The 22914-nt window shown below is 53.2% G+C and overlaps 11 protein-coding genes across 11 annotated transcripts; 6 read left to right on the top strand and 5 right to left on the bottom strand.

Moving 5' to 3' along the window:
- Positions 1-727: 727 nt before the first annotated feature.
- Positions 728-1314, top strand: SNOG_12295 (hypothetical protein; the record flags this gene model as incomplete). Its single annotated transcript, XM_001802467.1, has 3 exons — positions 728-753; positions 818-926; positions 1043-1314. The coding sequence occupies 3 exons, from the start codon at positions 728-730 to the stop codon at positions 1199-1201; spliced, it is 294 nt and encodes a 97-aa protein (XP_001802519.1). The 3' UTR covers positions 1202-1314.
- A 122-nt stretch (positions 1315-1436) lies between these two features.
- On the bottom strand, positions 1437-3150 carry SNOG_12294 (hypothetical protein; the record flags this gene model as incomplete). Its single annotated transcript, XM_001802466.1, has 2 exons — positions 1437-2973; positions 3032-3150. 2 exons carry the CDS (start codon positions 3148-3150, stop codon positions 1437-1439), a joined length of 1656 nt encoding a protein of 551 aa, XP_001802518.1.
- A 457-nt stretch (positions 3151-3607) lies between these two features.
- Positions 3608-4330, bottom strand: SNOG_12293 (hypothetical protein; the record flags this gene model as incomplete). Its single annotated transcript, XM_001802465.1, has 1 exon — positions 3608-4330. The coding sequence occupies one exon, from the start codon at positions 4328-4330 to the stop codon at positions 3608-3610; it is 723 nt and encodes a 240-aa protein (XP_001802517.1).
- Positions 4331-5039: 709 nt separating this feature from the next.
- Positions 5040-7784, top strand: SNOG_12292 (hypothetical protein; the record flags this gene model as incomplete). The annotated part of the gene is made up of 2 exons (XM_001802464.1): positions 5040-5804; positions 5859-7784. 2 exons carry the CDS (start codon positions 5040-5042, stop codon positions 7782-7784), a joined length of 2691 nt encoding a protein of 896 aa, XP_001802516.1.
- A 1289-nt stretch (positions 7785-9073) lies between these two features.
- SNOG_12291 (hypothetical protein) lies at positions 9074-9532 on the bottom strand (the record flags this gene model as incomplete). Its single annotated transcript, XM_001802463.1, has 1 exon — positions 9074-9532. One exon carries the CDS (start codon positions 9530-9532, stop codon positions 9074-9076), a length of 459 nt encoding a protein of 152 aa, XP_001802515.1.
- A 1070-nt stretch (positions 9533-10602) lies between these two features.
- On the top strand, positions 10603-13715 carry SNOG_12290 (hypothetical protein; the record flags this gene model as incomplete). Its single annotated transcript, XM_001802462.1, is given in 7 exon segments — positions 10603-11013; positions 11063-11468; positions 11517-12289; positions 12574-13189; positions 13263-13360; positions 13378-13466; positions 13574-13715. The coding sequence occupies 7 exon segments, from the start codon at positions 10603-10605 to the stop codon at positions 13713-13715; spliced, it is 2535 nt and encodes an 844-aa protein (XP_001802514.1).
- A 994-nt stretch (positions 13716-14709) lies between these two features.
- Positions 14710-15915, bottom strand: SNOG_12288 (hypothetical protein; the record flags this gene model as incomplete). Its single annotated transcript, XM_001802461.1, has 1 exon — positions 14710-15915. The coding sequence occupies one exon, from the start codon at positions 15913-15915 to the stop codon at positions 14710-14712; it is 1206 nt and encodes a 401-aa protein (XP_001802513.1).
- A 244-nt stretch (positions 15916-16159) lies between these two features.
- SNOG_12287 (hypothetical protein) lies at positions 16160-17925 on the bottom strand (the record flags this gene model as incomplete). Its single annotated transcript, XM_001802460.1, has 2 exons — positions 16160-17799; positions 17847-17925. The coding sequence occupies 2 exons, from the start codon at positions 17923-17925 to the stop codon at positions 16160-16162; spliced, it is 1719 nt and encodes a 572-aa protein (XP_001802512.1).
- A 247-nt stretch (positions 17926-18172) lies between these two features.
- On the top strand, positions 18173-19086 carry SNOG_12286 (hypothetical protein; the record flags this gene model as incomplete). Its single annotated transcript, XM_001802459.1, has 4 exons — positions 18173-18200; positions 18238-18436; positions 18484-18902; positions 18953-19086. The coding sequence occupies 4 exons, from the start codon at positions 18173-18175 to the stop codon at positions 19084-19086; spliced, it is 780 nt and encodes a 259-aa protein (XP_001802511.1).
- A 274-nt stretch (positions 19087-19360) lies between these two features.
- Positions 19361-19694, top strand: SNOG_12285 (hypothetical protein; the record flags this gene model as incomplete). The annotated part of the gene is made up of 2 exons (XM_001802458.1): positions 19361-19384; positions 19521-19694. 2 exons carry the CDS (start codon positions 19361-19363, stop codon positions 19692-19694), a joined length of 198 nt encoding a protein of 65 aa, XP_001802510.1.
- Positions 19695-19907: 213 nt separating this feature from the next.
- On the top strand, positions 19908-20844 carry SNOG_12284 (hypothetical protein; the record flags this gene model as incomplete). Its single annotated transcript, XM_001802457.1, has 2 exons — positions 19908-20172; positions 20261-20844. The coding sequence occupies 2 exons, from the start codon at positions 19908-19910 to the stop codon at positions 20842-20844; spliced, it is 849 nt and encodes a 282-aa protein (XP_001802509.1).
- Between the last annotated feature and the right edge of the window lie 2070 nt (positions 20845-22914).

The following is a 22914-nucleotide window of genomic DNA, read 5'->3' as shown; positions in this document are numbered from 1 at the left end:
CAAAGCAGCTCTGCAAGATTGGGGTCCGTTTCCACAACGTCGACCATGTTGACAACCATAGGCTTCTGTCTCATGATGCCACCCAAGCAAGTACAGCATGCTAGGACTGCTTCGCCGCGAGAACGAATGGTAAGCCATTGGCTGCGAGACTGTGCCACATAACGACATAGCCTTGCGTTCTGGGTCCTCCATCGTACGGAAACGGAAATGCAGGGGTTTTATACAACCTGTATATAGCCATGGAGTTCGGAAACGACCAGTTGTAGAACGGACGTCTTTAAGCTGGGTCCGGTATCATTTGTTGTGGCTTGCTCAGGACATTGGTGGTGTAGAAGAAATGCGCCATAGACAATGACCTTTGCAATCTCCGAGTGCCACCATATTGTAGCGCAGCAATCTAGCAGATGCAATTTTCTAGAGAAGGTGGGTTTGGCTGAGACAAAGTTGGATGCAATACGGAGGAACACGAGGGCTCCCACTTCCCCAGACAGGCCCCATGGCGCTAGACCGAATTCATTTCCAGGGTCTCGTGCCAAGTGCAACGTCACTTGCATGTGCATCCCAAAACACGAGACTTTTGAAAGCGCAAATACAAACCTCACGATACCGAACAACCCTTAAGCCCTCTCTTCATATAGCCAAAACACCCGTTACCTCCCGACTGCCTGTTCACTCTCAAAAGCCCGCCCGCGACCGAGCGCACTCCTTCTCCTCCCCCTCCGGCACAATGTCGCAAGCCTACGAGCGCGAACAGTACGTCTCTACCTCCCGTAGCAAGACCCCATATTCTCCAACACACACGCTAACCAGCATGCAGACAAAACGACTCGCGTCTCTCGGACCTCGCCTCCAAAGTGTCCGCGCTGCGCGGCGTCACAATTGACATCTACGACAGCGCGCGCGACCAACATGTCATCGACAGCACCGTACGTTTTACTTCCACATATCCAGAGCGGGCAGGATCATACTCGCGGCTCACTGCTTCGCCGCTCATACTCTCCCTCCACTCTAACCCCCTCGCACTCGCTAATCCGCTTTCTAGTCCGAAACATTCTCCTCCTTCAGCACGTCGCTCAAGGGCAGCGCAGGCCGCCTGACGCGCATGGCGCAGAGCGGGAACAAAGTGGCGATATTCAAGCTCGCAGGCATGTTGGTTGGCGTGATTGTGGTGCTGTGGTGGGTTGGCAGTTGGTTTTTCTAGACCCTCCTCGCTTTGGAGCAGGTGTGTAAATATTTGGTGGACATTGATATGGGAGCATAGTAAGGCGTTACTGGGCAGTTTTGAGTTTAGCGGGACAAATTGTGTAATTGACGGTTGCGCTGGATGGTGATGGTGATGGTGATGCACAATTTCGTATCTTTTCTTTCTTTCTGTCTTGGCTTGGCTATATGTACAAACGTCTCCCGTTATACAAATCATCCACATCCCATCCCTCTTACTCCCAAACATTCGAGAATAAATCGTCGCTCCCCCCAAACCCGCCCGCCGGCTTGGTCGCACTCTGGTTCGTCGAAGTATGCGTCGTTGTCGTCGTAGGCGCCGCGCTACTCCACCCGCCAAAGTCATCGTCCTGCGCAACCTGCGGCGCGCCCCAGCCGGGACTCTTCGGCGCTGCGGTGGTGGTTGCAGCGGGTTGGCTGGGTGCGGAAGATCCCCACACGTCGTTGCTTCCCCATGCATCCATGTTGGAGAAGCCGCTGCTGTAGTTGGGCGCAGCTTGAGCTTGTGGTGTGGGTGCCGAGGGCGCGGCGGGCGATGTGAGGTTGAATGCAGAGTTCATGGGTGGGGAGGCCATGGGGGTAGCGGCTTTGGGCGCTGGTGCGGGCGCGGAGGGCATGGAGAGGTCGAGCAGGTCGCCGAGGCCGGAGGATGATGCGGCGGGCTGGGATGGTGCTGGGGTTGAAAAGGCGGAGAAGTCGCCGCCGAGGCCGCTGGATGGGCTGGTCGTGCGGTTTTGTGCTTGTGTGTATGAAGGTGTCTTGGGCTTGGAGTCGAAGAAGTTGCCACCGCCACCGAACATGTTGGAGGATGATGTGGTGGGTGGGGACTTTGTGCCGGAGAAGCTGTCAAGGCCGGAGAAAGGCGATGCCTTGGGTGCCGGTTGCGCGGCCTGGTTAAAGGACAAGCTGCTGAATGCGTCGTTCATACCACCAAAGCCTGACTGTTGCGGAGAGGTCTGTCCCTGGGGAGAGGCCAGGGCACCAAACGACTCTTGCCGCGCATGTTGCTGGGGCTGCGGAGCTGCTGCTGGCTTTGAAGCATACAGCGAGAGAATAGATTGCTTGAGGTCGGGCCTTGAGGGCGCGGCAGAGGTAGCAGGCCCAGTGCTGGATGGTCTAGCGGGCTGCGATGCAGGACCTCCTCCCAAGAAATCCAGTCCCAACAATGAATCGCCAGCCTTCGTTTGTTTCGGTGGCGCGGCTTCGGCTTTTGGTGGGGCTGAGCGCACATTCGAAGGCGGTCCGGTGCTCGGTCGGGGAGGGGCAGGCGTGTCGTCGCCAAAGAGATCGATGGTCTGCTGCGGTCTTGCTTGCGGTGGTGGTGCAGGCCGGCTTGAGCTTCCTCCGAGACGTTGCGATGCTGAGCGCTCTACTTGTACCTTTTCTTGCACCTTGCTCAATGGCTGTAACATGTTAGTCGTGTTCCTCGAATCTTCAAAGGTGCCACAAACCAGGTCGTCATCGTCCGTCTCCAGGGTCGCAGGGTCGGGTATGGGCCCGTCCATGGTCCAGCGCTTCGACTCATATTTTGTGCGAATGAAGTTCTCAATCTTTGCCTCGGACGGCACGTGTCCTGGCGCCAGTTTTGCCTCCCAGTACTTGTTCGCACGCGCATTGCCCCACTTCAGCACGCTCTGCAGTTGCTCGTCGGTCCAGGTGTCGAGGTCAACGGATTTGACTTTGCTGATATGTGTACCCATTCCGCGGTGTATGCCAGAGCAGCGAATGCAGATGAAGACGCCCAGGTTCCAGCTTGCCCATCGTGGGTCTGTCGCAATGTCAGCGCAGTTGCCTACAGAAGCGAAATTACCTACGCTTGTTCCTCTTGCAGTCGGAACATGTCTTGTTGCCCTCGAGCTTCACGAGATTTTTCAAAGTCGCTCGATTCTGCTCAGCGCGATCAGCGGCAGGGTTGGGCCGCCGCGACATGGTGGGGTACGGGTCGTGTGATGCTGAGAGCCGTCGTATAGGGTCGCGGATACGAGAGCTGGATTCCGAGGCTGCGGTGAAGTAGTCACAGGTGCACGTGTTGTTTTGAGAGTTGTGGTAAGAGAGGGTTGGGAGCTCACTTTATTCGAGCCCGAAACGTCCAATGTCCCTCGCCATTGACGTTGATTGCTTGGCGCGACTAGAACCATGGGCCGCAATCAGTCCTGCGCTACCGATGCAACCATGGATTGAGAAAAGGGTTTACGGTAACAGTATTGGTTGACTACCCACACTGCAAAGTAGTTCAGCAGTTGAACCACATTTTGTGACCTGGTCGTGCCAGATATGCATGTGATTGCATTCAGAATTATGGCTATTAGACGCCTAGCCGGGTATCAAAGGCGCTATTTTACATTATGGTACATGAGATTGCTTTCCTCCTCAATCCTCAAAATGCTCAAGCTGGGCGAAACCTCCAGTCGTCCCAGTCCTCATCCTCTGAATCACTGCCTTCCTCGTCATGGACTGGATCTGTAGTTGGCGCAGCGACCTCAACTTCGGTGACCCCGCCACGCTTTAATCGCAATGCTTCCCTCTGCTCCCGCAGCCTCTTTACTCGCTCTTCGAGGCCCTCCATCTCTTCAAACTCATCCTCCAGTGCACGTGCAGCATCCTCCTTCTCGCCCTCCATCTCCTCGTCCCTCTGTGCTCGCTGTGCGCTCTGGTCTTCTCGTGCTTGTGCAGCGATCTCAGCCGCCGTCATGGGCTTGGCTTCAATCACGGCGCCCGACGCATAGGTGGGTGCGGGCTTTGGTGGCTCTTTCTGCATTTCGTTCATGAATGCATCTAGGTCGGCTTCGGCGTTCGGGTCGAGTGGTGCAGCTTGTGAGGTCGGCTCTGGTATAGGCACTTCTGGTGTGGGGACGTCTTCCTGCGCTGTGGTGGGTGGCTCGAGTGTGCCTTCATCCTCGACATTGGCAGCCCCAGCATCGAAGAAACCGGCGGGGACACCAGCTTCCTCCTCGGTGCGCGTCCGTTTCCTCTCCTCTGCACCGTCATCTACAGCTTTGCGCTTCTTTGAGATGGGTGCTGCTGCGGGAGCTGCCGACTGCTTCTGGGGTTTTGGCGCCTGCTGTCTCGCCGCCCGCTGCTGGCGGAGCAGTGATCGCACGTCCGCCATGGTGTAGTGGCTAATTGAGTGCGTTCGAGTGCGGCAAGGGGAAGCTTCGAGAAGTGCTTAGCAATCGTGGTCCGGTTGCGTGATGGTGTTGCTGCAGTCTGGCAAATGTCTGGCGCGTGCAGGAATGACTTCAGAGCGCAAGGGTCCAGGGCCGACGCCTGCGGTTGGCTGTGCGGCTGTCGAGGCAGTTCCACGGTTCAGCCGCTAAGTCGGCAAAACCGTCAAAGCTCCCGTTCCTGCCCACCTTCTCCTCACGAACGTCAACACCCACACGACACCCGCTGACTCTGACGGAGCCTGACCCAGCACCGCGCGCCACCACAACTCACATCTTTGCCGTCTCGCGCACGCTGTTGCGCATCCACTGCTGACGTTAACGCGACCCATTGCCTGCCTCACGCGCTCACCGTTGCGCGAAAGCAGCTCTGGCCGGGAAGGTGCCGCACACGGGCAGCCACGACCGCACACGCAGGCAGTCGCACGACGCACCGCGCCTGCTGCATCTAAAAAAGCAGAGGCAGGAGGTATTCATTGCGCTTGGTTTCTAGTTAGAGACGGTCTCAGTCTGTCCGCTCGCCCGCAGAGACAGGCCCGGGAGACGGTCGGTGGCTTTTCCGTAGAGACATTTTTGAACTTGTTGCGCACATTGAATAAGCTGCATCCGTGGTCGCGTCTGCATATCTGAGCCCATCACTCCGTGTCCTACACCATGACCGGTAAGCAGACACCACCTACAAGCCCGCCGACGTCGCATGCGTCACGTAGCCAGCCTGCGAAGACGAAGACGCAGACGAAGACGCGCACGCGCGTCCCCCAACCACGCATTGATGCTGATGCTGATTCCTCTGCTGCAGACGAGACTCGTCGCTCCGGGCGCGCCAACAAGGGCCAGCACACCAAACTGCCCGACCTGCTCGATGAGCCTGCCGCGCCCAAGACCAAGGGCCCGGCCAAAGCCGACAGCAAGAAGGGCCACTCCAAGGCAAAGTCGGACACGCCCCGCGCGCAATCAGCACAGTCGGAAGAACAGGGCGACGAGGAAGACGATGCCATCATCCGCTGTGTCTGCGGCGACCAGCGCGACATCCGCGGCAGGCAAATGATCTGCTGCGACAAATGCGAGGCATGGCAGCACAACAAATGTTTGGGTTTGCCCGAAGGCGACTTCTGGGAGGGCAAGAACTACTACTGCGAGCAATGTCACCCGCAAGACCACCAGGAACTGCTCGCTGCCATGGCCCGTGGAGAGAAGCCGTGGGCGCGCAAGAAGGGCTCCAAGGGCAACAAGCCTCGCCCCAGCGACGTCAAGCCGGACGACAAGCCGCAAACACCACAGCCATCCGCCAGTGTGCCGCCCTCGCCGGCAGCTGCACCGCCAGTTCAGGAGCCCACGCCCACGCCTGCGCCCGCGCCCGCGCCCGCGTCCCTCGCCGTGCAGACCCAGGACGCATCCAACGGGCATGCAGAGACCAAGGTGAGCATCAGCCCTGTCTGCACTCTTCCTCTGTTTTCACTAACACCCCCACAGGTCAAGAGCCAGCCACAGTCGCCGGCCGGTGAGAAGCGCCGCCATGAAGCTCCCGCTGAAAAGGCCAACGCGAGTAAGAAGCGCAGGAAGTCAAGCCAGCACCAGGACAAGTCAGCGCCACCCACACCCTCGGTGGGCGACATCGACAGCCTGCCTGCTACACAGAAACCCTTCGCAGAGAAGCTGCGCGATGTTCTGTCGCCCCTCATCAAGACTGCCTCGGATGCCAGGGGCTATCGCATCCCCGATGGCGAGACCGCCACCTCTCTCGGAGCTCGACTGGCGTTCCAGCTCAACACTGCCGCTGTCGAGCACTATGGCGAGCCTACTGCTGGAGATTCGCCCTCTTCCATCCGTCTGCGCGCCATCATGTTCAACGCGAAGAAGAATCCCATCCTTGTTGACCGCCTCCTTTCTGGAAGCCTCAAGCCACAGGAGCTTGTCAGCATGCCTACTGAAGAGATGGCAAGCGAAGACAAACAGAAAGAGTTTGCTGCCATCCGTGAGGCCGCCGAGAAGCAGATGATTCTGACAGAGGAGACTGGCCCTCGCCTGCGGAAGACACACAAGGGCGAGGAGATTGTTGGCGAGGACAACTTTGACAGTCAAGAGTTCAAGCAGCCCACGGTCCAGACCAGAGACAGTGCTACCGAAGACGCATCGATGCAGTCGCCAATGAGCCACCGCCCGCCAGAGAGTCCAGCAGACGCTGCCCACCCATTGGCGGTAGACACAGCAGGCACTCCAACTGATAGTGTGCGACGACCATCTGCAAACTTTGACCTTAATGCCGTCTTCGACAAAGTTCGATCGCCCCAGCACGACCAGCAGACATTCATGATCCGACGACAGAGCTCTCTGCAGAACCAAGAAAAGTCGCATGCTGCCGTTGACGATGCAGACGTGGACCGCCTCCTCAAAGATGAAGACAACGACGTCGAGATGTCCGGCTACTCATCAGATCCGACCGTATGCTGGCAGGGAACTGTCAGCATGCAGTCCATGCAGCCTTTCGATGCCGTCGCCCGTTTCGTTGCGGGTGGTGATTTTGGGCAAGTAGTGCCGTGGAACAAGCTGCTAGCCAACGTTCTCTCAGTCCAAGGCCGCATCGAAAGCTCCAAGGGCGACGACTACATCCGCGGCATCGGTCACTCCGAGACATACGACGTTGCCGTCCTTGCCCTCAGCCCCGTTACTACCGATGGTCGAGGTGTCATGGACCATTTCTACCAGTACTTCCACTCCCGCGGCCGATGGGGTGTGGTACCAGTCGAGGACACCGGAGCCGGTATCATGCGAGATCTGTACATTATTCCTATCGAAGCAGGCGGCAGCAACCTCCCTCCTTTCATCGACATGCTCGAATACTGCACCATCGAGACACCCCGGAAAGAACACATGGTCCTGCTCGCCCTCGTCGCCAAGCTGCCCGAAGTCAAGCCTGAGCTCCCCGCCACAGAACACTTTGAACGTTTCCCCACCCAGGACATTGCAGCAGCTCAAGTCGCGCACCAACAACCACCGTCACAACAACAGCCAGGTCCCTCGCCATCTCCAGTAACCCACAACCCTCACGCCCCACAGTACTCACCCATGGCGCCATCATTCCCACCCGCCCAACATCCCCAACAACCTCCTCCTCCAGGTTACTACCCCCAAGCAGCAGTCCCTCCTCCTCCAGCACATCACCAAATCCCCCGTGCCCTCGAGATCATGGGTCCGTATATTGACGCCCCCGTCATCGCGCACATTTTGGCGCAGAATCTGAATACCAATCAGGCGATTAGCGAGCTCCAGATGATTAACCTCAGACACATTGTGGAAGAGCATCCTGATGCGAGGACGAATTTTGGTGTGTTGACGGATCTATTGAGGAAGAATGGGGGTCAAGGAGGAGGGCAGGGCGGGCAGGAGCAGAGTGCGTAGATCAAGCAGAGGGAGGGATTGTAGAGAGGTGTGGATGGCGCGAACTAATGTGGATTCTGACGAAGCGGCGTTTCGCGTTGCTGGTGCATTTGATGCGACCAGGTGCTTCTTGTGTGGCTTTTTTTTTTCTTAACTCCTTCTTGTTTTCTAATACCCGGATGCTTCTTTCTTTGGCCTTTAGGGTGGTATGATTCCTGCTCAGTTAGCCGGCTTCTTGCTGTATGGCTTCGGATAGTTGGATATGAAAGTTTTACGGGGTCTCAAATTTTTACTTGACCATGTGATGGTTGTGATGTGATGTGATGTGATATTCACAGAAAGAAGGGCGTGAGGGTGAAGTGGTAGTATTGCAAAGTACATAACTACAATAGCGCGCCATGTCTGATTTCCGCAGCGTGCAAAGCACTCCCCTCCACTCTTCCTAGCCCGGAAATTCTTCATGGAAATTGACGTGGGCTTCTGTCGCGAACATGTGATGCGAGGCGCAGCGCGTGTAGAGCCGCAAGAAAAACGATCCGATTGCTTCACTCCCGCCTTTGCTGCAGATCACGATGATGGTATAAACTTGCCTGCTAACATGCTATTCTGGTAGAGAGATGGGCCTGGAAGCTTCTTCAAGATCGGTCCGCTTTGTTCGTGGTAATAGCGCATGTTGTTGTCTTTATGGATTGGGGAAGAGGGCATGAGCAACATGCACGTCGTCTCGTATCTGTGGAGGAAGGTTAGACGTCCCTATTCGCGCCTTCTCTCAAAATGGCGACATTGTTCCGGACGTGTACATTCTTGGTTCCTCACGGCACATGCGATTGAGATGCTTCGGCGGCTTGAAAGCTTGCATCGCTCTATTACACTTGACGCTTTGGGAAGGAGCATGGGCAATTTGTTCCTATATTTGGCTGCACTCGAGTCGTTTCTACGTCCCCAGCGCCTCTACTAGTTATTGATACTGATACCTAGCTACTTGTTGCAGTTGAATGCTGTAACTGGCTTAGGGTGAGTAAAGTAGGTCCGCAACAGTCGGCCATGATTGTTTTATTGACCGTACCTGGCCCAAACACTGCAAAATCCCAAAGCGTTGCTCGTGCGGCGCCTCTTGAAATTTTTCCGGATGGAACTCTGTTTGGTCCGAGAGCGACGTACGGTCTGCTCAGCGTTCGTGCAGTATGTAGGCCTGTAAGGGGCATCTCAGAATCTCGGTCCGATCTCTTGACATTGTGAACGCTAAGCCTTATCGACTGTTGGCTACACGTGATCTTGGCTGTAATACGGCTACGGGCCGTATATGTACCCTAGGCGATCACCGCCGACAGGGCTCTACTCTGAACGAGGCTGAAGCTCGCTAAGCCCTGGCTTGTAGCCATGGTAGTAATACCGAATATTGGAAGCGCTATGAATGCAGGTCGTTGCAGGTGCAGGGTATCAAAAGTGAAGAAGAGGCTAGAGTGTGGTATTTGCGCTTTCGCAAGAGATGTCCCATGGAAAATAATGAGCACATCTTTGGTCGTACGATTTACACCCGACGTTGACGGCTTAAGGTTTTCTTTTTTTGGGTTTGGACCGTTCTGGCCGGAAGAAGCATAGACCTTTCGTTCCCGCATTTCGCTTGCAAGCTCATCAACGTCTTGTCGTGTAGTGGCCTGAGCTTTGGCATAACTACGGCGGCGGAGTGAATGTTCCGGACTGCAGGAAAAGACACCGTCTAGAACTGTGTTGGCGGCGCGACCATGTACCAAGACGGGACGCGACATCATTTCCACGTCTTCATCGGCCTGCGGACTGTTGTCTTTGAAGTTTTCGTCTTCGGGTTTCCATCAATTGTTTCGCTAGTTCCTACTGTGGTTACAGGCAGAAGTAGTGTACATGGTCCCTGCACGACAGGGGCTTCTACGAAGGAGCTCGTATTTTTTTTGAGTTGCACCTCAAAATCTCCGCCCTACTTTCAACCAGCGTCAAACCACAACTACAAGTTTGAAAAGTTTGAAATCTCCCGACCTTTGCATCTGGTATTTAAACTAGTAACCACAAAGTCTTTAGAAAATTATTGGGTGGTGGTGTCGCGCAAGCCTTTATCGCGTACGTTGACTTTTGGTGGGGTGAAACTCAGAAAAAACGAGCTCCTTCGTACCATGTAGCTGTGCAGGGACCATATACACTACTTTTGCCTGCAACCGCAGTATGTACCAGTAGATCTAGGCTTGGTTACCCCTGGATGCATGCTACGCTCGCCTGGCGGCATACGGCGGGCCCGTCTCGAATACAACCCTACCTAGGTTCCACTCAGCACTACGCACTTGCATTACGGTCTTCAGCCACGGCTACAACCACCCACCCAACATCACCTGTTCGCATAAGGGCCTTCAGCCACGCGCGCTTTTCCCAACTGGAGACGCCGATGGTCAGCTCGTCCGCGCGTGGTTTCTATCAAGGTAAAGCCGAACGCTAACGATATTCGGCGAGCACTTTCACGATGGTGGCACCGTCAGAACACGTTCCTGCAGACATGGCTGTTAGGGCTATAATCTCACAGGCCGGACAAGGTCGAATAAGTCCGGATTGGCCCATGGTCATTTCCTCGTGGCCTGCGTCTTCCAGCTGTCGAGCTGGTAATAGTCAAGCCGAGTTGCGCCTAGCAAAATACAATGAATGGTTTCGGTGCAATTGTAATGAGTCCAGAGGGATGTAAAGTACACAGAACCTCTCCGTGTTGACCTCTTTTCTTTCAACGAATTTCTCGATTTGTTCGTGGCCACCATAGCCGTCCTCCCGCTTGTCCAATTTTATTACTTAATATAGTCACTCTTTCTAATATTTAATTATCATGCCTTCCTCGTCACTCATTCTGAGCGTTGGCACTGTCCTTGCGTCTCTCACTTCCACTGCTTTCGCTACCAAGTACGATAAGCACGAAGTCTACAATTCCACGAATTGGCTTGATGCGTTTGAGTTCAGACAGGATGAGTTGACTTATGGCTACGTCAACTACGTCAATGAGGCCACCGCAAAGAACAGAAAGCTCTACAGGATTGAAGGCAACGACGTCGTCTTCGGGCCCGACGGTACTGAGACTCTAGACGTCAACGGGCCTGGACGCAAGAGTGTCCGTCTCGAGGGCAAGACCGACTACAACAAGGGTCTCTTCATCCTCGATGTTAAGCAGATGCCCGGTGTCTGTGGCATGTGGCCATCCTTTTGGTCTCTGGGCCGCGAGCCCTGGCCCGTAAAGGGAGAGGTACGTATATCATACATCCCCGAGCACATAAGGTACTAATGCCATGTAGATCGACATCATCGAAGGCGTGAATGACAACCAAGTCAACAAGATGGCCTTGCACACCGACACCAACTGCAAAGTCAACGGCCGCGGTCAGACAAATCCTCAAGTACACAATGACTGCGCCCATGACACTGGAGGCACACTCGGCTGCGACGTCAACGAAGCCCGCACTAACTCCTTCGGCAAGAACTTCAACAACATCAAAGGTCTCAGTGGGAGCGGTGGTGGCGGTTACTACGTTATGGAATGGGACAGCGATGCAATTCGCACTTGGTTCTTCCCTAGGGACAAGACACTCCCACCCTCGCTTACTTCGGACGCTCCCGATACGGCGCAGTTTGGACAGCCAGCGGCAAATTTTCAGGGCGATTGCAACATTGAAGAGAGGATCAAGGATCAGCGATTCATTTGTACGTTGACAACCTATCCCACCACTCGCATCTGCTAATATGATCTAGTCACCAACAACTTCTGCGGCGACTGGGCGGGCAATGTCTTCGGCTCCACGCCCAGCTGCCCTCTGCAAAAGGATGACGCGGGCAAGCAGTTGAGCCCAGAGGACTCGTGCAAGAAGTACGTCGCGAAGAACCCTGATGTTTTTAAGAATCAGGCGTGGAGGATTGGGTCTTTTAGGACTTTCAAGAAGAAAGCGGTGGTGAACTCGTCGTCCTCGGCCGCGACGCCGAGCACTTCTTCGTCTGCGTCGACTTCGAGCACGAGTTTGAACTTATTGGGTTCGAGCACTATGGTCTCATCTTCGAACACCACCAAGGTGTACAACAAGGACTGCCGCAGCGGACCAAAGACCGTTACCGTGACCGTGCATTGCACAAATTGCGACTACGTCGCCACACCCACGCCAGACGTCCCCGCGGGCAAGCCTACTCCCGCCTTTCCTGATGCGTACAAGCCCACCCCCATGGCCCCCGATTTCGAGACCATCCCCACCAAGATCTACCAAACAATGATCATCACGCTTAGCAATGCGTCCACTCCCGCAGCTTCTCAGTCCAAATCTGCTGAGGTCCCAGCTGCCAGCAAGCCCATTATCCCGGCTTATGGTACTGGGATGCCAGCACAGACTGCCGGTAATAACGGCACGATGAGCGTTGGAACGGGCGTCCAGCCAATTGCCAGCAAGACTGGATACGCACCGCCAATGTTCACGGGCGCGGCGTCAGGCATGCAGGGTGGCAGTGCTGTAGCACTCATTGCTGTGGCTGTTGCGATGGTCCTGTAAGGTGGGAGACGGTGGGGTAAAGGAAAATAGATTTCATATGTAATGTATTATTGATGACATGTAATTCTTCAAAACCATTCTGACAATGATGTTGCTGTGACAATCTGTTCTTGTACGCATGACTACCTGCTTGATCCTGCAGCAAACTATGTAGGATACATATAGTGAGCCCGCCCTCCCATCCGTCCTGGTTTGATAAAATCGTCGCCTCAGCCATGGCCCAACCCGTGGCTACAGTTCCAGTGCGCCGGCTGATCCCTATCTGCCGACAAGAGATTTCAATGATGGTCCTGGAACACTTGGAAATCGTCGACCTTGTCACCCTTTACTGTCTGAACTCTACTTGGACAGCGGTATTTGACAGCGAAGACAATCTGCGAGAGAAAATGTTTCGCCCTCCGAAGGAGAAAGATGAGAGCCATGCAGATGACGCAGAACGTGCGGCATGGGTGCAAGAGCAGTGGAATGAAACGTACAAAAAGATTGAAGACAGCGAACATACACCAGAAGACTTCTGGGCGCACATTCGTCTTAACCCATACATCAAATCACGACCAGTCCACAGGGATTCCCGACCAGATTCTATCGAAGACACGTACCTTATGCGCGGCGACCCATACAGTCCCTTCGTTTCGCGGGAGAACCCCACGAGCCAATACCCGAAGCTCCCACAGGGTCACGAGACTCAGGCGAAGGCACTCCTCGATTCCATGTTCGTTTCATATCCGCCGGTAACTCGCACAGAGCTCCACGGCTATATCTTTGGTTGGTTCATGATGGGGATACCGCATAAAAAGGAAGAATCGTCGGAGTCCTGGGAAGAGAGTACAGGGTACAAGATGGGGCAGGTCTTTGATATTGCCCGGAGGCAGCTGCGTGACGTGAGTACCCGTACGACCTCCGTGAGTACCTGTACGACCTCTGTGAATCTGTGGCCAGAGATGCTATGGCAGATTAAGCTTAGCATTCCGCTGGAGGGCGATGAGGAAGAAGAAGAAGAAGAAGAAGAAGAAGAAGAAGAAGAAGAAGCGAGTCGAAGTGATGACGTTACCAGAGTATCGGGTGTGAATGAGGGTCAGGGTGTCGTGGAAGGCGACGCAGAAGATGCAGGAGAGGAGAATCGACCTGATGAAGTTATTGGGAGTGTAGGAGTACTTGAGGTGGAAGAGTAAGAGGAGGAAGAGGAAATCGAGGCGTCAGAAGACGAGGAAGGCAGCGAGTACGAGCCGCAGAGCGGTTCAGATGATAGCGATTAAGCATCGTTTGTACCCACAGAATCGGGATTTTCTCTGAGAACATTGCTATCGTGTCCAGCCAACTGTGTGTACAGGTGTTCATTCGATCTAATGCTCTCGTTACTGACAGCATGATCGAGCCTACGGTCTCACGCATGATGTCACCAATTACTTACTACTAAGGACCTGATCGCTATGGTACCCAGACCACAGCTTGTTGTTATATGCGATCATCTTCTCTAGACTCGAACAAGGCCAAACCATATAACATGTAATAATCCAAGGTTTTGCCGCCTCAGCGGAATTGTTTGTAGTGGAGGGCACATGAAAAGCATGCAGACAATCCTAGTTGTTAGTATCTCTTATACCGGGACGTAGAACAGAAAAAGAGTTGAACAAAGTCTATGAAGATGTTGAGATGCTTAAATTGCCTCTAGATGAGCGAAAACAGACTGTTCTAGCTAGGGGTATATTGATACAAAGAATTCTTTTGAACCTGAAGCCTCCAAGAAGGCCTTCAAGATAGCTCAGATGTAGCCTTAATATCCACATCAGCGTCAATATCAGTATAAATAACAGTGACAATATCAGCGTCGACATCAGCATCAGCGTCGGCATCAGCGTCGGCATCCGCGTCGGCATCCGCGTCAGCATCATCGCTCTCAACATCGCTATCAACATCGCTATCAGCATCTCTCTCATCGTGGCTCTTATCATCGCTCTCATTGTCGCCCTCGTCATCGCTTTCAACATCGCTTTCAACACCGCTATCAACATCACTATCAGCATCGTTATCGACATCGCTCTCAGCATCAGACTCAGCATCGATGTCAAGATCGGTGTCAAGATCGGTGTCAACATAGTCCTTGCTGACAGCTATGAGCCACTCAGGAGCAGGTCTTACCAGGTGCCATGACCGTTGCTTGTGGTATCGCAGATCGCCTCTCCAGCTCGCATGCTCAAGCTTCATCTTTTGAAGACGTATTTCAAGAAGTATATACCTTACTCGAACACACGTTGCGAGGTTCTGTATAGCACACTCGAAAGCGTACCAGTAACTACCCTTGAAAACCTGAAACGACACCCAGATCACTTCCATCTTAGAGGTTTGTTCCGTACGGTATATTGTAATCTTTTCCTGGTCGACCCATAAACATCCCTCTTCCCATGTGTAAGCTAGTACGTGTGTTGGGGATGGTTATCTGACAAACTTGAAAAGGCCGATAGATTCGAGAACTCCAAGTCTGCCGAGGGGTCTCCTAGCTCAAGCGATTCGATCAGGATGGCGCCGAAGCTGGCGCACTCATCTAGATGGATGTCGTGAACGTATTGTGCGAAGACGTGTTGAAAAAGTTCTCCCTTTGTCAAGTCATAATCGACTTGAATAAACGATGTATCGTTGCTCACAGAAAGCAATGCGAAAACTCGATCCCGCTTGTCTCGACATTCCTGTGGGAAAGCGACGAGTAGATCTCTGAGAGGGCTCGGCACAACGAAGTCGCCCCTTGGCCTCGTGCGAAACAGGCTATGTCTTCCGTATTTGTGAAATTGAGAATTGGTCAAACAAGTGATGGCAAACCTGCCAATATTCCCTGTCGTTTTCGAGATAGCTATGTAGAGACTGTCGAAATCGATCAACTGCTGGCCTGAAAATATCGCTATCTTGCGATCAGGGGTTCCACATGCCACCAATATTTCCTGTACGACCCACAGCCGAGACCAGTAGGGCGAGTTATAGAACGCCAGAAGCTCGTATTCGAGTCTCTCCTTTTCATCGATAGCCACGACTGGGAACCTGGAATTGTACGCATTGTTGAGGTCTCGGAAGAGATGCTCGCAGTCCTCGAGCTGGCCCAACCAGATCAAGACGTGATCTGCGTCTGTGTATATCTGGGACATCTGTCGTACTTGATGATTCTTCTCAGTGCCATCGGACTGGCGTATACAGATGGCATCGATCCATAGAGAGGGAGAGAGAGTGCGCTTGTATTTGAGCCAGCTGTAATCTACTGGGCTTCTCCGCATCGCATATGCGCAGTAGGCATGCAGGAACTGATACAGATTCTCGCCAACTGAGAGAGAACACGCATTGATCTCGACGTCGTGGTTCGGAAACTCCGGCTGCCACGTATATGACAAACACGTGTACGACGACTCACTGATCGTCGTATGGCGTATCGTGCATCGAACGACTTCTCCATCTGGGCCAGGCAGGATCTGGATCAGCCGAATGGAGTCCGTCTCATGATCAAGTGAATCGTATTGGAAGGCGGAGCCTGGAGCGGGTCTGCGTTCGGCGCTTGCAGGGGCATTTTGGGGCAGTTTCCGACTAGGCTTCTCAAAGTTGTAACCGGGGCTGCCGTCGGCGGGTCCTTCAGACATCATGATTGTGTGGACATGAAAATAAAGAGCGGAAGATCACAGGTAAAGAGCTATGGATCATCTTATGATGTGTCGACAGGCTGCGAAAGCCAGTCCCGCTGTACCACAAAGCAAGGTGCTAGCCCGCGTGCGATGAACAAGTCAGGTGCGATACAACATGCACAACGAAGCACAAGACAGCCGCCTGACCTTCTGCGCAACTGAATCCACATATAACACCATGATATTCTTCCCGGGGATCTAACTAACCATTCAAATGCCCCTTCAGCCCATCCTTCCCCACCCTCATCGCCCTCTCAATCTCCTCCTCTTCCTCCCTCAACCTACCTTTCCCATACGCCAGATCCCTCTCTTGTTTCCTCTTCTGCTCCTCCACCCTCCTCTCGCGATCCTTTAGCGCCTTCTCCCTCCTTTCTCGCTCAGCCCACTTCTTCGCTTGGGCGGCTTCTTCTTCAGCCGAGAGCACGGCACCTTCAGGCGCGGGCGGGAGCGTGGAGATGAATGTTTCGATCATCGTGTTGCGCGTGGAAGGCGGAAGGGATATGTAGCGCAGATCGGTGAGGATGGCTGTAGGTAGTGTGTCGAGTGTTGTGGAGCGGTTGAGGGAGACGAGGGGTTGGGAGCGGAGGAGGGCTGTGAGGTCGGATTTGAGGTCGGAAGAACGCATGCCTAGTCGCTTGATGTGGTCGCGGTAGAGCTTCTCCTTGTCCTTGTCGGACAGCTTGCCGTCTTTCATTTCTGGCTCTTTCTTGTATTTGCGGCGGAATTCTGGCCAGTAGAGTTTTGGGGTGGCGTGGCGGTCGAGGAGGGCGAGGTAGGGTATCCGTGGGTCGAGTTTTAGTTGTTTGGCTTTTTCTTCTTTGAGGAATTGCATCTTTTCGCGAGACCATTCGTTGAAGCATTCGTTGCGGGCTTTCATGTTGGGGAGGGCTTTGTAGCGCTCGTCGTCGTAGAGTATGCCGTCTTCGAGGATCTTGTCCCATGGCGTATAGGGACTTATCCGTGTGTCGTCAAGTAGCTCTTTAAACAAGGCCTTGCAATCCTCTTCGCTCAATATTGGATCCTCATCCTCGTAATACTCCTCTTCCTCCCCTCCCTGCAGTTCCATCTCTTCCATTTGCGCTAGCTGCCACGCAAGATCATCGTCTTCGGCTTCACCTGGCTGATCTCCACTTGCGCCCTCCGTTCTTTGTCGCTTTAGCGCGTTGCTTGGTTCTTCGCCCTCGTCGTCGGTGACCTCAACCTCCTCGTACTCTTCATCGTCCTCCATGCCAGCATCTCCATCAACGGACACAATCTCGACCTCCTCTTCCGCAGCCGCAAGTTCCGCCTCGATCTCCGCCATCGCGTCGTCTTCCTCGACATCGCTTGGCTCGCCGCGTTCTCTGCGCTCCTTCTTTTCGCGCTCTTTGCGATCAAACTCAACCACCGCCTTCATCACGTCTGGTGGGAACTTCCAGAAGCTCTCATTGGTCTCCTTATTCCACACAAAGCGTCGCCCGAACTTCGTCTTGACCAAGATCCATGGCGCGCAGTTTGGGATGTCGTTTCGGTGCTTCGGCCTGTCATCCCGCTCCCGTCTCCTGTCTGAAAAGTTGTTCTGACCCCCACGGAATCCTCCTCGATGTCCCCCTCTTGCTGGGTTTTGTGGACCGCCATGCTGCTGAGGAAATTGCTGTGGTGCGCCTCCAAAGATGAGATCTTGTATCTGCCGCTGGGGGTTGAAGGTGTCTTGCTTGGGTTGCGCGTTGTAGGCGCCGGTCAAAGGCAGATCAAAGGATGAGTGGTCCAATGAGGGCGCTGGAGCTTGAAATTGTGGTATCACTGCCGTAGGTCGCTTGTATGTCGACTTCTTCGTCTCTTTGTTGTAGTAGTATGTATGTCCTGGCGAATGTTAGCACTGTCCCATGACGCAGTAAAGCTATAGCTACCAGAGGGCGCCTTGTGCTCCGTCCAGCCTGCAGGCAGAGGCGGCGCGAGTGCCGGCGGTCGCGTGGGTAAGTCGGACATTTTGCGACCTTGCAGTGCTTGATATGATGATAAATTCCCTCTATCGGGGAGTTTGTAGTGTTGTTGGTGCTGCGGCTCCTCCCCGTCAAAAAGTGGTCGGCGCCAAGATTTGGAGATCGCCGACGCGTAGGAGCTTGTGCCTGGAGCTCGACAACACCACCGCAGCTCCCCACCAACCTCTCTCGCCGTCTTTGCTGCTCCTCGCCAACCTCACACTACCCCAAGAACCCCAGACTAAGCCGCAATCATGTCACGGAGATACGATTCCCGGGTAAGTCCGATGTCCGACGTCTGCCTCCAGCAGCATCACAGCTAACAGCAAGCAGACGACCATCTTCTCTCCCGAAGGCCGCCTCTACCAGGTCGAATACGCCCTCGAAGCCATCTCGCACGCCGGAACCGCACTAGGCATATTAGCGCAGGATGGCATTGTTCTCGCCGCCGAGAGGAAGGTCACCAGCAAGCTATTGGAGCAGGACACATCCGCCGAGAAGCTGTACATCCTGAACGAGTGCGTCACCACCTCGCCGTAACAATCATATGCTAATTCCTCCCCAGCAACATGATCTGCGCCGTAGCAGGTATGACGGCCGATGCCAACATCCTCATCAACTACGCCCGCCAAGCCGCTCAGCGCTACCTCCTCACATACAACGAAGACATTCCCTGCGAGCAGCTCGTGCGCCGTCTATGCGATCTCAAGCAGGGCTACACGCAGCACGGTGGGCTCCGTCCATTCGGAGTGTCCTTCATCTACGCCGGTTGGGACCCCCAGCGCCAGTTCCAGCTGTATCAGAGCAACCCGAGTGGCAACTACGGCGGCTGGAAGGCGACGAGCGTCGGCGCGAACAACGCATCCGCACAGAGCTTGTTGAAGCAGGACTACAAGGAGGAGTGCGACCTGAAGGAGGCATGCGGCTTGGCGGTCAAGGTGCTCAGCAAGACCATGGACTCGACCAAGCTCAGCAGTGAGAAGAGTGCGTTTACTTTCCCGGCTAAACACGTGACGAACACTAACACCCTGCAGTTGAATTCGCGACAGTGGGAAAGACCAAGGCGGGCAAGATCTACCACCACCTCTGGAGCGCCGATGAGATCGATGCTCTGTTGAAGGAGCACGGCCTTGCGAAGCCCGAGGACACCGAGATGTCCGAGCAATGAGCATTACGAGTTTCAGACGATACGAAATGGCGCAACGGATCAGCCTCCGCATGATAGGATGAGGCACGTAGTATACCATACCAGGTGAGAGCCACAGGCATCTCACTGCCAACCCTAACTCATGATGATGATGACCACGGTTGCATGTTTTGATGACGTGACGTTCTTTCCTCCGCTGTGGCCTTGTCTTTGCACCACGTGTTGTTTCTTCCCCTTTGTCGAGGCCTCGCACCTCTTCAGCGCTGTTCCCTCATTGGCAGTCACAAGCCCCGCTATGGCTTCCAGCCTTCTCCTCCACGTCTTCCTTTACTCTTCCTCTCCCCTCTCCTCCACAGCACTACACGAATTGTTTTACTGCATCGGCTATCCTGCATCGCTTACCCGCGCGCATCACTTGAGCATCATATGACGGCATGAGTACTCCTACTCGCCAGCCGAGCAGCGCGTCCCTCAAAAATCTCGTACCATCCGGTTCCTTCCTCCAGCAACTTCTCGAGGAGATCAATGGCTCAGGCACAGCAAACAAACTCCATGAACAACCAAGTGCTCAAGCAACGCCGCGGTCGAATGCCAGCTCGAATGGAAGCGCACGGGCGTCATCAGTCTAGGTTGGCGGTGCGCCCATTGCGCAAGAAGCTCGAAGGAAGTTACGCGCAGCAGATGAAATACGTCTTTCCGGAACTTGTCCCGCCGCGCACGACGGTTCACCCGATGTACTGAGACCGAATTTGGCCCTAGAGACTCAGTGCTGTGGCTCGTCGCCTTCCTCGTCTGACAAGAGCTCTGCAAACATAAGTCCACTTGATCCACACATTCCTGCGATGGCGACTTCAGCAGCCATTGGTGCGAGGACATCAGCTATGGTGCATGGCGATCCACAACTTAGCTCTGCTATTCACAGTCTATATCTCTCGGGGCCGACCACCTCTGACACGTATTTTCCGCTCTCAAATGGCATCAACAGGATAGAGTCGCCACTCATCTTCTGCGACATCGACTCCGACATCTCGGCCACACCTTCGCCAACCGAACCTCCAACATCGGCGCTCTCTGCAGCTTTGACAGATGCGACCTCAATCTCTGAAGGTCGGCAAAGAGCATCTAATGCCTCGGGAAGCCGTAGTCGTACGATTGCCTTACCCAGTTTCGCTGACCGTACTGACCGAAGATCCAGCAGAGAAAAGAGCTCGCAGCCCAGATACCTCGTCGCACTTGCTGGCAAAGAAGATGCGAACGATGACCCTGCCAGCGTTCCAGACTAGCCACACATCATACCCTTTGGGAAGATCAACATGGCGTAACAGCATCGGCAGCGACAACAGATCACTGCTGAGGGGAGCGACGTTCTCTGAAAGAAACCCTGCGTTACTCGACCAAGCCAGCTCCTTCAAGGACTTTGTGTCCCCGGAGCTTTCTTCTTTCAGACCTGAAGTTGTCGGTCCGCAAGGGGTTGGTCCCTTGGCCCGGACATCGATCCAATCATCAACACGCAGATCATCCTTAATCGAACGAGACTCCAGTCCAGAGTACGATGGCACGCCCTCTTATGCGCAATCTTTACACCTTGTCGATACAGATGTTTCCATTTACAAGAAGGTACATGGAGACGAGTGGAGGGAAAACTCGCTCTGCTTGCATTGCTTTCGTCGACATGGCAACTTCAGGAAGCTCACTCTGTACGGCTATGAGATGTGCGGACGTAATGAAGCGCTGGAGAGCCATTACTGGGAATCTGGTGGCGATGATGGGTATGACTGAAGCGACAAGCCAGCACTAGGTTCTGGTGTCACGACGAGTCTTGGCGCTGGACACGGCTGATCGAGAGGATACCTATGCCTAAGCATTCTTGTGTATTTTCCTAATTTTGAACGTTCTTCTGGCCAAAGTGGAGTGTTTTTGCATAAAATTCGCTCCCTGTTCTCTGCGAACTGTCAAGCCACTGTTTCTCCACCATTTCAAAGTTACTTGGTACACTTCTCGTTCCGCTGGATCACAGGGGATCGCGTAGTGTTCCCGTTGCCGCGCCTGCTCACTGATGTGTATTGTTTGGGGCGATGGCCTATCAGCTGTATTGGTGGCTGGCTTCAAACAACACTACCATGACATGGTACCACTCAATTTACCAAAGGTGTACCTCTGCTCGTATGGACACTAGACCCAGTACGCCAGTTTAGTCAATTGTGCGTGGACACTTCAAACTGATTTCCCGGTGTCATCTACTAGCGTTGGCCCGCTCTGAGTGCGCGGTCGTGGGAGATGATATCGCGGGTAGCTGCGTCCCAGCCAACAGAATCATCACAAGATACGCGATTATTACATCCGCATTGTCATGATGTAGGGAACTCGCATAATACCAGTGGAGTTAAGCTATGACTGTGACAAGTAGGAGACTAGTCATATGAAAGAGCAGGAGATGCACAAGACTCTAGGCATATAGCATTTATTAAGGAGCTGTAAGAGCTAGCAAACTTTAAATAGATAGCGATAATTCTAAGAGTAATGCATTTAATATAGCTATTTACAAAGTACCTACCACTATAGATACTAGATAAGATAGCTTATTAGCAGTAAGCTTATTTAGATATAGTATTCTAGTATATTGGTGTTTAATATTTAATGCTAGAACTTATATATAGAAAAGTTATTTAATAAGTAATATAAATTACTATTAAATTATATAGATTACTCTATTATATAAGTTGGTTTCTACTAAGACTATCTTCTTCTTTATTATTAAAAAATATCTTAACAGTAAGATATATAATTAAGTTATTAAGAAAGTAGAATTTAGCTTACTCTTTTTACTTATACTATATATTAATTTTAGAGCCTCTAATATACTAATAAGATATCTAATACTAAATTACTAATATAATTTTGTCTATCATAGCTGCGGGACGCGAGAACAGAATAGAATCTAAATATGCTAAATTAGATTGAGATATAACATGCAAGCGCAGCCTCTTTCAGACTTCTATGCGGTGCTATAATTAGTTCTACCTTGGGCGCTAGACGAAACATCAAGATGTAGACGCTACAGTTACATCCCAATGTTACCCTATGCAAGGTAATCCTGGAAGTATACTATCGTAGCATAGGGAGCCTTACAGGAACAGTCGCTAGCAAATGCGGCTTTACGCAGTCAGCAACATCAACTGAGGCCGACCTGCCAGCAAGGAAACGACCTATAAATTATGGACTGCTGGCCAATGAGATTGTTTCGATAATGCTGACAAGTAGCGCTTGACTAAGTACGGAAGGTGGGGCTAAGCACAACTTGTGGGCAGATCAGTGTAAAACGGTAGGCAGAATAGACTAATCACGTTGGTGCACAGCTATAGTATGACGATGTTATAACGACTGAACAGGCATCAGCTTTGCGCCCAACCCTTGCCATTACTTTCATAAACTCTGTAGATCATCTTCTAGCATAACCTTACTAAAATCTGATCCTATTATGACTTTAAGTTCAGACGTAACGAAAGGTGAATTGTTTCCTTATGGCATTAGTCGCTAAAACGATTAACTAACTAGATTATTCCTAGTATACCCTACTTATCAATCCTTGCGCAAGAATGAGATACGAGTTATCGAACTCCATCCCGGCGACTGGCAGTCGCCTATTGTGTTCTCTCTCAAGCACGTCTCGCTCCTCGACCCGCCGCAATACGACGCCAGCTCGTACGTCTGGGGGTAACGGCAACGATCTTCACCTCATTGTCTTCTCGACAGCCACACACGAAAACGAAGAAAGCGACGAGGAAGGGATGTCACCGCGACCCGAAATCTCAGAGATGCCCTCCAGCATTTCCGCGATCCGGAGAGCCA

This window comes from Parastagonospora nodorum (assembly GCF_000146915.1).
Source record: "Parastagonospora nodorum SN15 chromosome Unknown scaffold_22, whole genome shotgun sequence".
Classification (NCBI taxonomy): Eukaryota; Fungi; Ascomycota; class Dothideomycetes; order Pleosporales; family Phaeosphaeriaceae; genus Parastagonospora; species Parastagonospora nodorum.
Note: the sequence above shows the minus strand (reverse complement) of the source record. Positions and strands in the feature narration are given on the sequence as shown.